This window comes from Acomys russatus, chromosome 23 (genome assembly GCF_903995435.1).
Source record: "Acomys russatus chromosome 23, mAcoRus1.1, whole genome shotgun sequence".
NCBI classification, from domain to species: domain Eukaryota; kingdom Metazoa; phylum Chordata; class Mammalia; order Rodentia; family Muridae; genus Acomys; species Acomys russatus.
The window spans coordinates 10,072,354-10,085,733 of NC_067159.1; the positions used below are offsets into that span (position 1 = coordinate 10,072,354).

Genomic DNA, 13,380 nt, shown 5'->3' on the forward strand with positions numbered 1-13,380 from the left:
GTGCCATCTCTTCATTTAGTCCCGCGTGTGCATCCCTTCCCAACGGTCCTGTGTCTTCTTGGTGATTGCTTTACTGCCTACAGGAGACTTTGCCGGACCTGCCTGGTTACATTACAACTTAAACAAGGTCCAGCTCTGGCTAGGGCAGGAAGTCATTTGAACCGAAATCCAAAGGTTAAAAAAAAAATCACTAAGACCAAGTGCTAGGCCAGAAACAGAGGCTCTGGGGCCAGACTGCACACATCTCTGGAGTTGGAGAGTAATCTGAAGGCCCCAATAGGAACACCAGCCAGCACCGGTCCTGTCACAGCAGCCAGGTCTTTTTGAAAAGAGCGCAGACCCAGCGCGGCGATGAATTTGGTCCCTCTGGAGACGCCGTCCCGGCGCCCGCCTCGCTCGAGTCACGTGACCGAGGCTGTCGGTGAAGGAGGAAGCGTTTTGCTGCGGGGTCCAGGGCTGGGGCTGACAGCGGGCGGGATGGAGGCGACTTTGGAGCAGCATTTGGAGGACACGTGAGTAGTGCGTGCGCTCGGGACAGGGGAGCTGGAGCGAGACAGGCGGCAAGGACTGCGAGTGTCTGCGGAAGCGTTTGGGGTACTGGGAGTGGCGAGCGAGCGACTTGTGCTGATACACGGGCCACCCCTGACTTGACTCGAAATTAAAGTTTCGCCGGGGCTCTGTACGCTTCCTTTTGGAGCAAGTCTCTCTCCCGAGAGAGAGAGAGAGAGGCCCAAATCACCTGTCACGTTGAATGAAGTCTTCTGAAGGGTCAGAGAAGCTCTTCAGATGTTTGGGAAACAAGTTTAGGGAAGGAAGGATGAACCAGGTGTGCTAAATTGAGCCCCCACAGTGCAAATGCACACGCTTATCTTCCCGCGTGTGTAAGCTGTCCGTTACTCCGCGCTTACGGGTTTGCTTTTGTTTTTGCTTTTCAAGACAGGGTCTCTCTGTGTAGCCTTGACTGTCCTAGGCTGTAGACCAGGCTGGCCTCGAACTCACAGAGATCCGCCTGCCTCTGCCTCCCGAGTGCTGGGATTAAAAGTGTGCACCGCCACGCCCAGCTTACTCCGCCCTTGTGAAGTAAAGACATTCCTTTAAATTTTTCGGCTATCTCTGTAAAATATAAAATTGGGAAGTGTAAAGGGGCTTACAAGGAGACACTTGCCTCTTCAGCTTCCTAACCCCCTCCAAGAACAATTCCTGTTGCTTAGATTTTTAGCAGTTGTCTTAACGCTCTCCTAGAGCACGCTTCTATGAAGCCCAGAGGTGCCTGGGCTCACAGTCAGCTGTGAGGAAATGGTCTCTTTATTTAAACAGCTCACACTTTTTCTTTTGGAAGGGGGCGAATAATTCTTAAAAGGATGATTTGAAGTGCTTAATGCTTAGTGCATAGAAAACCTGCTTGTACTGCAATAATTTTAAGTATTTCTTCACTTCATCTGGTTTGTCTTTCTTGTGCTCCTAAAACTAGAATGAAGAATCCATCCATTGTTGGAGTCCTGTGCACAGACTCACAAGGACTTAATCTGGGCTGTAAGTGTCTCAAACCAGCCTCCCTTTGAGGTTCGCTGGGGTCTGTCTTACTTTGCTACTGTTTTCTAGCTTTTATTCCTGTTAACCTTCTTGATCGTAGAGATTATCTTCAAGTAAGACTAGAAAATTGAGGCCTTCCAATTGGTTTTTGTTTTTGTTTTTGTTTTCCCAGAGCTGAGGACTGAACCCAGGGCCTTGCACTTGCTGGACAGGCGCTGTAACACTGAGCTAAATCCCCAACCCGCCTTCCAGTTATTTTTTTAAAGGTAGAAATGTTCCTCACAGATCTACAATTGTCCCTACTAAAATGGTTTTGAACAATTTTCAAGTGGTCTAGAAAAGGACTGTCAGGCTGTATTATTTCCTTCATTGCCTCAATAACCCTGAAAACTGGGTGAGGCTGTTGGTCCAGCCACTCCCAACAGTAAGCTAGTGTCAGTAGAAGAGGGATTTCAAAGATCTGACTTCAACCCCATTCTCCTAGTCTGTCTGCTAGCAGTGTGAGCCCAGAACAGAAGGAGCCTCCAATTTTTTTCCATTGGGTTATTTGATAATGCTATGATCTATAATAACATATAATGGTATATAATAATAATAAAATGGAGAGTTATATGTATTAGGCTCTCTTAAGTATCAGACTTTTTTTTTTTTTTTTTTTTTTTTTTTTTTTTTTTAATGTACTCTACAAGGCTCTGTTTGCCCTGGAACTCACTTCATAGACCAGGCAGGCCTGTAACTCACAGAGATCGCCTGCCTCTGCCCCCTGAATGCTGGGGGAAAGGTGTGCACCATCACACCCAGCCACACACCATTCTTAGTGTTTTACATTGTAAAACTTAAATATTCCCCTTCAAAAGCCCTTTGTGGTAAAGAAATTAAAACATGGAGCTTAAATACTTTGCCAGAGGTTATACAACTAATTAATGGTTGAGATAGGATATTTTAGCTGCCTCCAAAGCTTAAAACACTCAGTACAGCTGGGCACAGTGGCACACACCTTTAATCTCAGCACTAGAGAGGCAGAGGCAGGCGGATCTCTGTGAGCTCAAGGCCAACCTGGTCTACAAAGCAAGTCCAGGACAGCCAGGGCTCTGTTACACAGAGAAACCCTATCCCCAAAAAACCAAACAACAACAACAAAACCACTCAGTACAGAACCAAGATGTAATGTTTAATACATATAAGGAACTAAGCCCAGAAAGGTAAATAGCTAAGGTTAATTAATGTCAGAAACTGGTATACCCAGGAATTCTTACAACTAATGCAGGACTTTTTAGAGCTCTGACCTTTTGCTGTTATGGTAACTGAAAGAGGCAATGGAGCAAAGGTAAAAATTTTAAAGCATTTTCCAAGTCACTAATGGAAAATCTTAAATTCACATGTGAAAATCTACAAGCTTCAAGGTGTGAAGTTACTATTTGCAGTAGCCCTTCAGGGTGCACCTGGGTTTTTTACATAGTAATAGCGAATCCAGGGTTTCTGCCTGGGTGATGTATTGTCTGCTACCTTAGTTTCAGGTGTAAGCAAGCCCGTTACCTTTATTTCAGGAATCTATTGTAAGCTTGCTGGTTACCTTTTGTACCTCAAACCTGATTTAGTTAATAATACAAGCTAACAAATGGTAAAGAATCCTTGGGATATTTGAAAGTAGCCCAGCTAGCTTATGCTAAGGGAAGTACTGCTTACAGGTCTTCACGTATGCTGGCAAGGTGAGCTTAAAGCTGAACTTTTGAGTAATGACTTGTTCTTTGAGGATGACTTTAGAGAAAGGAAATCAGGATGAGGCGTTTGTGGCGCACGCCTTTAATCCCAGCACTCAGGAGGCACTCAGGAGGCACAGACAGGATCGCTGTGAGTTCAAGGCCAACCTGGTCTACAAAGCAAGTCCAGGACAGCCAAGGCTAACACAGAGAGACCCTGTCTCAAAAAACAAAACAACAACAACAAGAAAAAAGAAAAAAAGAAAAAAGAAAAGAAAAGAAAGAAAGAAAGAAAATCAGATTTCCCACAAGGAATTAATTAGTTTCAACAAGTCCCTATCCATACCTTTGAATGTCTTAGTTTCAGCAAGGTTCCTATAAAATAAGTTTTTGACTATCAGATAACTTGAATTACAGCTTCCTTATCTGCTTGTGAAGGTGCTTAGAAATAGCATAGTGATGGGATCTTTGAAAACTGCATGTCATTTATGACTTTACTGATTTAAGAACACTGAGGTAATCAGCTGGGTACCAGGTAGGGGAAATCATTTCATGCCAGTACCTAACCTAAAGGCAAAAAGCCATAAGCTGAGTTTCTTTTTCACAAATAATAATGGAGATATTAAACTATAGGTTTATATTCATTTTCAGACCCTTAGGTAACAATTTCATCGCTATTTTCCAGGCCGTGGTACCCTATCGGATGAGCATGCTGGAGTGATATCTGTTCTAGCCCAGCAGGCAGCTAAGCTAACCTCTGACCCCACTGACATCCCTGTGGTATGCTTAGAATCAGACAATGGGTGAGTACATAGCCCCACATCCCTTTCTCATTCACAAAATTTGATTGGGCTTTCTCCTGCTTACATCAGTAGTTCCTTACTCAATGAACCACAGGACCAGTGGGCATTCAGGCCGCATGGCAGGCCTGAGGGATAAGAACTGTCATGAACTGTCAGTTTGCTTCCCCTCCCCCCAAAAAGAGAAAAATAGTAAAAGCACACACACACACACAAAAGAATAGTTGAATAGAATTCTCTAATATGTTAAAGATATTCCAAGATAAAGATCTTTATAAAAATACTAAGTAAAGAAAAAATATAAAACTAGGGCTGGAGAAGATGGCTCAGTGGTTAAGAGCACTGGCTGCTCTTCCAGAGGTCTTGAGTTCAATTCCCAGTAACCTCTTGGTGGCTCACAACCATCTATAATGCCCTCTTCTGGCCTGCAGGTGTACATGCAGATAGAACTCTGATATTAATAAAGTAAAAGCAAAGTAAAGAAAGGAATGAAAGAATCAATCAAAAAACAAAACAAAACTATGGGGGCTAGAGAGATGTCAGTATTTAAGATGAGTGCTTGAGCCACAGTCCTGAGGACTAGAGTTTAGATCCTAACACACCAGCTCCCAGATAACAAGCTGGGAATCCCCACAAAAATCTGCAATCTCAGCTCCCAGGTTGAGGGAAGGGCAGAAACAGGAGGATTGCTGGGGCTTGCTATCTTCCAGTCTAGCAGAGAAAAGGAGTTCCAGGTTCAGGGATAAGACCCTGCATCGAATGAATAGATGCATGGTGACAGAGGACACCTAACACCTTCTTTTGACCTGTACATAGGTGTGTATATCTACACACACCTGTATATGCACACTCACATAGACATAGATAAAAAATGCATACTACAAGCTGGGCAGTGGTGGTACACACCTTTAATCCTAGCACATAAGAGACAGAGGCAGAGATAGGAAGATCTCTGTGTGTTCAAGGCCAGCCTGGTCTACAAAGTGATTCTAGGACAGCCAGGGCTGTTACACAGAGAAACCCTGTCTCTGAATAACAACAAAAATCACAGTGTGATCAATTTGGGGGATGGAGAAAAAGAGGATATTAATATTAAGTGTTACATATATACAGAATAAAATTAAAGCCAGGATCAGCAAGATGGCTCAGCAAATAGAGGTGCTTGCCACCAAGCCTGATGACCTGAACTCGATACCTGGAACCCATGTGGTCAGAGGAGAACAAACTCCACGAAGTTGTCTTCTGACCCTAGCATGCAAGGACGCACTTGCGCGCGCGTGCGCGCGCGCGCACACACACACACACACACACACACACACACACACACACACACACACACACACACACACACAAACCCAATAGGTAGCATGTAATAAAAATTAGGGGCTGGGGAGTTGGCCAATGGTTAAAAGCACATACTGTTCTTCCAGAGTCTGCATCAGCTCTCAGCACCTACATTTAGCAGCTCACAACCACTTGTAACTCTGCCTCCACAGGATCTACCACCTTATGGCCTTCTCAGGCATGAATGTACATATGGCACACACAGGCAGACACATACATAAACATTAAAAAAATTTTTTTAATATAAAAATTAGGGCTATGGGTTCTGAGGCTAGGTGAATGATAGCATGTGCAAAGCCCTTATTGTAATGCCCTACAATGCCATCAAAAACCTACAGGAAAAAAAAAATCAACACTATGTTGAACAGTAGGATTAAGCATTAATTTCAAAAATAAAAATAAAAAAACTTAAAGGACTAATTTGATTTTTATGTTATAATTAGGCTTGTCCATAATTCTCACCTGTTTCAAGCCCATATATGCTTTTTATTTATTTACTTATTTTTCTTATAGGAAGATTTGTCTGATGGTTTGAGAATATAGTCCCCTTTATGGATGGGAAACCATGGCAGAGGTTATGGCAGCAGGAGTCTGAGACTGGCACATCTTTTTGTTGTTGTTGTTTTTTGAGACAGGGTTTCTCTGTGTAGCCCGGGTTGTCCTGGACTCACTCTGTAGTCCAAACTGGCCTCGAACGCACAGAGATCCACCTGCCTCTGCCTCCTGAGTGCTGGGATTAAAGACATGCAGCACCATGCCCAGACTGACTGGCACTTCTCAACAGGGACTGATCATATTGGCTTTTGTATGTAGATATAAATTTGCTATTATTTTGTGTCTTAAACTTAAATCTTTAATCTTAAACTTAAGTCCCATATAAGAGTTTGCTGAGTATCTTCTTTTTTGCTTTTCAGGAACATTATGATCCAGAAACATGATGGCATCACAGTGGCAGTACACAAAATGGCCTCTTGACATCTCATGTCAGCTCTCCAGCAGCCTGTCACACTTAATGACCTGAACCTGTGTCACATAATTTGTAAAACTATTAAAGCTCCAGAAGTTAGGTCATTCACTTAATGTCCAGTGTGGACTTTCTTATTTATATGACTACCAGTTACCAAGATGCTAGTTAGAAAGGACCATACTTGTTTTGTTTGGGCTTTTGTCAGTTTGCTCTTTGGTTGACAGCCACTGCAATCCAATATTGCAGCTCATTGTTGCCTAGAGCTGTGTAGCCCAGGCTGACCTCAGATTTGTGGTCCCTGCTTCAAACTCCTGTGTCCTGGGGTTGTAGGCATTTGTCACCAAGACCCAATTCACTGTATATAGAACTCTGTTGTGGTCAATAAATCTATCTGTTCAGAGGAAAGTTTGGCTCATTTTTGGTTCTTTAAACTCTTACTTAATGCTCATTTCCTTTTTAAGTTATCAAATTATGGGGTTTTTTTTTCCCCAAAATGATCTCTATCCCAACAAACTTGCTTCTCTTTCAGAAGTTTCTTGAAATATCTGTGTTCTTATGCAAGGATGCATGGACCAAACATTTCCCTCATCCTAGGTGATGTAGGTAATATCCTCAAGTCCTTAGTGAGACAAGAAACTGTGTCTCATTGTATAATACAGTAGGCACTCTTCGTTGCCCTCTTCCTTGATAGCATCCTTCTACCTGCCATTCGCTGTTTTGTCTGTCTAACTGAAGCTGAGGGATTAGCACAGTCACCATTTGAACGCCGAGGGCCTGCGTTCTTAACAGCGCCCACACCATCCAAGAAACTTTTACCATTCAGACTAAAGGGAGTCTTCGACCTTAAGCCATTCTCAACAGAGTACTGCACAAGCAGGCAAAAAGACTTGTTCTGTGTGTCTCTGTCTGTCTGTCTGTCTGTCTGCCTGTCTGTGTGTGTGTGTGTGTGTGTGTGTGTGTGTGTGTGTGTGTGTGTATTATGTTATTTCTTGTATGGTGTGTGAATTCTGACTTCTGTATACGTGTTGGGATCAGAGAACAATTTTGGGGATTTCATTCTCTCCTACCATGGGTTCTGGGGACCCAACTCAGGATGTCAAGCTATACAACAAGTACTTTTATCCACTGAGCCATCTTGCAAGCCCCAGCTTATTAGTTTAAATAGTTCCTACTGTTCTTTGGCAATTTAATATTTCCCAAATTAAAAAAAAAACAACTAGAATATTAGTGTTAGGTGCTGTTTGTAGAATAAGGACTTTGAGTAAGATACGCCCAGCTCTTGAGCTGGTACTTATGCAGAAGGATATGTATATAATACCCTACTTTAGGTATACATTGTTTATCTGCACCACTGACAAACCTGTTCTGAGAGCATGACCTCTGCCTTACATCCCAAGTGCCTAGAACAGTTGTTAGTGCATAGTAGGCACTAAATAAACACTTGCTGAATACACGTGTATAAGGGTCTGTGGTATAAACGGGGCCTCCTAGAATAGAGTGAATGCAATGAGCAAGGGTTTTTAGCAAGAAGAAAGCAATGACAGGGCAAACCAAAGGAATACTGTTACGTAACAGCAAATTCTTCTGTTAGGCAGGAGGTGAAATGACTGGAAGGCAACTAACTCAAGGAAATGGCCTCTTAAGAATTCTAGACTTGGAGGGCGTGGTGGTGCCTTTAGTCCCAGTACTCAGGAGGCAGAGACAGGCATATCTCTGAGTTAAGCCTGGTCTACAGAGTGAGTCCAGGACATCCAGGGACAGAGAAATCCTGTCTGGGGCGGGGGAGAAGAATCCTAGACCTAGGTGGTGCATGCTTTTATTCTCAGCACTTGGGAGGCAGAGGCAGGCAAATGTCTGAATTTGAAGGGCCAGTCTGTTTTACAGAGTGAGTTCCAGGACAGCCAGGGAGACAGAGAAACCCTGTCTAGAACCCTGCCCCCTCCCCCTGAAAAAAGAAAATGCCTGACCTAGCCAGGCATGGTGGACCTTGCCTAATTTAATTCCAGCTCATGGGAGGTTAAGGCAACTGTGGGTTCAAGGCTAGTCTGGGCTAAATAGTTCCAGACCATCCTGTCTCAAAAGGAAAAGAAAAATTCTAGGGGCCAAGTTGATTTTTTTTTCCAATGAGAAAAACTGTTTTACTCATTATTCTCCAATTTCTAGCCCAAATGAAATGAGCCATTAAAACATAGACACATACCAGGGTCTTGTATCCCAGGATGGCCTTAAACACACTATTCAGTCAAAAGTGACCTTGAATTTCTGGTCCTCCTGCCTCACTTGAAAAGTGCTGGGATATAAGTGTGTGCCACTATGCCTGCCCTTTTTAAAAAAAAAATTATTTGGGACTCTCACATCGTGCATCCTGATCCCAGTCTTCCCATGTAGGCTTCTCCTGTGACTGCCCCCCTTGGCCCCCGCATAAAAGAAAAACCAAGTCCATTTTGTGTTATTCATAGTCAAATTCCTAGTGGCAATCCTCCCCCAGGGAAGATGAGTGTTTCTCCACCTGTATCTGCCTCAGAAGCATCAACTGAGGAGAGCAGAACAGTGGCAGCAAGGGGTGGGGCCAGCTCTCTGGCCCCCAAGCCACCATGCCTGGCTAAACAATTCAATCTTTAGTGAGATTTTTGTTTGCTAGTGTATACTGAGTAATTTATGTATATTTACTTGACTTAATCTTCTGTATTATCCCAGTTTAGAACAGAATGGGTTCCATATAATAATCATCTTAGTACTAAATACAAAACAGGCAACAGAGCAAACAAAGGAGAATAGGTACCAGGACAGAATTTTCTAGTCCATGTTATAGAAGAGAAGGAAGGTGACTGACTTCGATTTCAGCCTTGCTGAATTTGACAGGGCATCCTGGTTCTTGAGCACAACAGTGCTCAAGAACACAGTGGTGTAAGTGCTCGCTGCACACCAGGGAGAAGTCCATACTGTCAGGTACCTACCAAGACCTGCAAGAACCAACTCCTGCCCGCTGCTTGAGCCACATGCCATGCCATATCCCTTACCTCATAGCCCCTTTCTTTAGAGTCTGAAGCAAACATATGAAGTAGGAAAAAAGTATGTCCATTTTTTTTTTTTTTTTAAGATTTTATTTGAGTGCTCCATCTACATATACATCTGTATGCCAGAAGAGGGCATCGGATTCCAGTATAGATGGTTGTGAGCCACCATATGGTTGCTGGGGATTGAATCCAGGACCCCTGGAAGAGCACACAGCTGAGCCACCATTCCAGCCCCCAATGTCCAATTTATTAATAAAACAAGACTTGTGCTGTTAAGTCCTGAAAGCTAGATGTCTTGTTACTTTTCCTATTGCTGTGATACAACACCATGGCCAAGGCAACTTAGAAAAGACAGCCTTTAATTGGATTTACAGTTCTAGAGTGTTAAGTAGACTCCATCATACTGTTAGCAAAGGAATGGTGGTAGGAGCAGCTAAGAGATCACATCTGGTTCCAAAAGCAAAAGGCAGAGAAAGGCACTCTGGGAATGTCAGTAATCTTTTGAAACCGCAAAGCCTACACCCCCTGAAACCGCAAGGCCATACTCTTCGAGCAATGTTACACCCCCTAATCCTTTGCAAACAGCTTTGCTGACTGGGGGGGAGGGGTAGTATTCAAACACTAGCTATGAGGTCACTCGCATTCAAATCACCACATGGAGATAGGGAATTTTCTAGTCTGCACAGAACTAGAGATGAAATATGGCTAGTTGCATGGGGTTTCCCAAGCATGTCTCCTATGATGGTTAATTTTGTATATTAACTTGCCTGGACCTTGAGATGCCAAGATGCTTGAAGTTAAGCCATTTCTCAGTGTGTCTGGACAAGGCCATTTGAATCAGTATGCTTGTGGGCCTCCTGTAATGCAGTGAACCCCTGAATAGACTAAAAACCTAGGTTCTTTCTCCCCATTTGTTTCTTTGACCAGGGCACTGGCCCTCTAGTCACAGTCTGTGATTGGAACCCACACCTCAGATTTGCTGACCTCACTTGGAACGGAACCCTACCACTGACTTCCGGGTCAGCAGTTTGCTGATTGCAGCCATTTCCCTTCTTAGTCTCTATGCAAACCAGTTACTTATAGTAAATCTTACTGTCCACGTTTGTACTGCCACCTGTCTCTGTTGCTGGAGAACATTATATCTTGGAAAAATCCTGGCAAGTTCCTCAGTATGCTGGACAGTTTTAGGTCAATTTGATACAAGCTGAGGTCATATGAGAGGAGGGAACCTCGGTTAAGAAAATGTCTCCATAAGATTAGGCTGTACACAGGCCTTTAGGGCGTTTTCTTGATTAGTGATGGACTGGGGAAGGGCCTAGCTCATTGTGAGTGGTGTCATCCCTGGGGTGGTCCTGGATTCTATAAGAAAGCAAGCTGAGCAAGCCAAGGAAGCAGCACCCCTCCATGGCTTCTGTATGAGCTCCTGCCTCCAGGCTCCTGCCCTGTTGAATTCCTGTCTTGACTTCCTTCAATGATAAACAGCGATATGAAAGTATAAGTCAAATAAGCCCTTTCCTCCCCAACTTGGCTTTTGGTTACAGTGTTTCACTGAAGCAGTAGAAACCCTCACTAAGACACTTAGATATGATGATTCATTAGGACTTCAAGGATTCGGCATTTCCCTGCAATCATACAGTAAAAGGAGAATTAACAAAAAGAAATGGTGCTTGGGACAAAATGAAAAAGAAGTAAGTCACAATGTTCCAAGAATTCTTTCAGCCATGTCACATGGAATGTATTTCATCTCTCCAGCACTGAGTTGTGAAAACATTTATCTTCATTATACACTTAGTGCCCAGAGGAGGCTGATCACGTGAACATTTTCTACTAGCAAATGCCAAACTTCCAGGTTCCCAGAAGGGGGAGTGTTCAGTACAAGTCAGACAGTTTCCTCCCTATAGGCACAGTGTTGGTAGGAATCCTCCTGAAGGCTAAGTTCCCAAATGCCAGCTGAAGGCCATTATCTATCCATCCATCTTTTTTTTTTTTTAAACAGGGTTTCTCTGCATAGCCCTGGCTGTCCTGGAACTCATCTGTAGACTAGGTTGGCCCCAAAGATCTGCCTGCCTCTGCCTTGTGAGTGTTGGGATCAATGGTATGTGCCACTATGCCCAGCCTTGTGAGCCAGCTTTTTGTTTGTTTTTCAAGACAGGATTTCTCTGTGCTCTACCACAGCCTGGCTGATGGATAACTTTCTTAACATAGTGTTGTACTAGACTGAGTCCCAAGAACTGAACATTATTCATTAGTCATCTGACAGTAGAATAACAGTAATAAGAAATGATGGTAAATTCTTACCAAATAGCTTTAGAGTGAAGAGGTAAAAGTTTAGAGATCGGGAAATTAATCATATGTTTAAGGCCCCTGTAAACTTCATTAAGTCAGTGGGTATGGGTGCTGAAATATTAACTAATGTCCCAGATAGCTTAACAATTATTTCTTCTGATTAATAAGAATGATTCATGGTTTTTTGCCTTTTCCTTTTTTTTTTTTTTTTTTTTTTTAGTATGGGGATGGAGCTGGATGAAATCTGACTTAAACCAGATTTGCTCAGACTCACAGCAATCCTCCTTGCTTTCGCATCTGGTGTCCTGAGACTGTAAGTATGAGCTCCCACACATAGCAGTAAGAAGTATTCTTAATCCTAAACAATCTTGCAAAATAGCATTAGACACATTTTATAGCTTTGGAAACAAATTCAAAGAGGTTAACTTGCTCAGAATTTCAAGACTCAAAATGCAAAGCTGAGATTTTAACTGAACCAGCATTACTTCACTACTCCACTGTCCCCCGACGGCTTTCACATAAAAGGTGTGTCTGAAGGAGCTCACCTCTGAGGGCCTCATAATCCTCCTAGCCCATACATGCCTCTGTTCTACCCCATTTCAAAGCTAGTGCCAGGGCTCCAGGCAGAGACATCAGTGTCCAGCTCAACTTCACCTCTTGTGACTAAAGCATAGGTTTGCTTTAAGAGTAGTGAGCATGCCACCAAAGACCTTGAAACAGTTCCATGGATGGTCACTAAAAACATTTTCTGGGGTACATAATTACCACCGAGCTCTCTGAAAAGCATTCCTCTTTGTCTGGGTTTTGCCTTCTGCTCAATGTTTGTTTGATCTTTCCCCCCACCGCCACAAAACTGCTTCATCTTTCTGTGGTTGCAGTCACTGAACATCCTCCCAGACTAGGCTGTCCTTCTGCAAGCAAGCATTCCAATCAAAAGCATTGGAGCTGGCCTTTAAGAGGATGAGAAGCCCCTTGTTTAAAAAACAAGACAACTACAAAAAAAAAAAAAAAAAAAGTGCAGATTTCCAAATTAAACAAAGAATTCATACTTTGGCTTAAAATCCTCTGGTTTAAGATCTGGAAAGTTGGTGTAGGGAGATCAAAGGCGCTTTCTTGTTGACTTTTTTTAATGTGGAAGGTGGAGCAAAGGGAAGGAAATTGGACTGGAATGTCAAATTACTGAAGTAATTTTCTAGGACTCAGCCGTAATCATTTCCAAAATGCAGTAAGAAAAAAAGTTTCATTAAATTTACTGTAAGTATACATCTTTCATGGGAAGTATTTGAAGTTAAAGTAATCGGGTTTAAAAAAAGCAATTAAAATGGGACCTGAAACCCTGAATTAGTAATCATACTATTTAGTCAGTGAGCACAAAAGAGCACAGAGCAGGCTGCACTTACTGAGGACCACTATGTGTTTGCTACCAGGGACTAAGCCCAGGTACCCAGCATGCTGTCAGGGAGACACAGCCGCAGCACTGCCATCACGGCCCAGTAAAAAGCTCGACCACCTCTGGAAGTCTTTCATGCTTCTCTTACAAAGCAGCCTTAAGACTCCCTGAGGAACTTTGGACAAGTGTTTTAAAAATCTGGACTCCCATCCCCCCGAGGAGGATTTTCTCCTTGGTTTACTCCAACTGAATCTGGCCAGTGGTGAAAAAAGTCTACCTTGTGGGCCGGCTAGAGGCTGGCCTGAGTTGTTCTCAAGTTACAGCCTTCCTCCTCCCTCAGGAA

At 43.2% G+C, this 13,380-nt stretch overlaps 1 protein-coding gene across 1 annotated transcript; it reads left to right on the top strand.

Annotated features, from left to right (window-relative positions):
• The first annotated feature begins 279 nt into the window (after positions 1-279).
• On the top strand, positions 280-6,774 carry Lamtor5 (late endosomal/lysosomal adaptor, MAPK and MTOR activator 5). Its single transcript, XM_051165597.1, has 4 exons — positions 280-512; positions 1,472-1,533; positions 3,919-4,036; positions 6,292-6,774. The coding sequence occupies exons 1-4, from the start codon at positions 352-354 to the stop codon at positions 6,350-6,352; spliced, it is 402 nt and encodes a 133-aa protein (XP_051021554.1). The 5' UTR covers positions 280-351; the 3' UTR covers positions 6,353-6,774.
• The last annotated feature ends 6,606 nt before the right edge of the window (positions 6,775-13,380 follow it).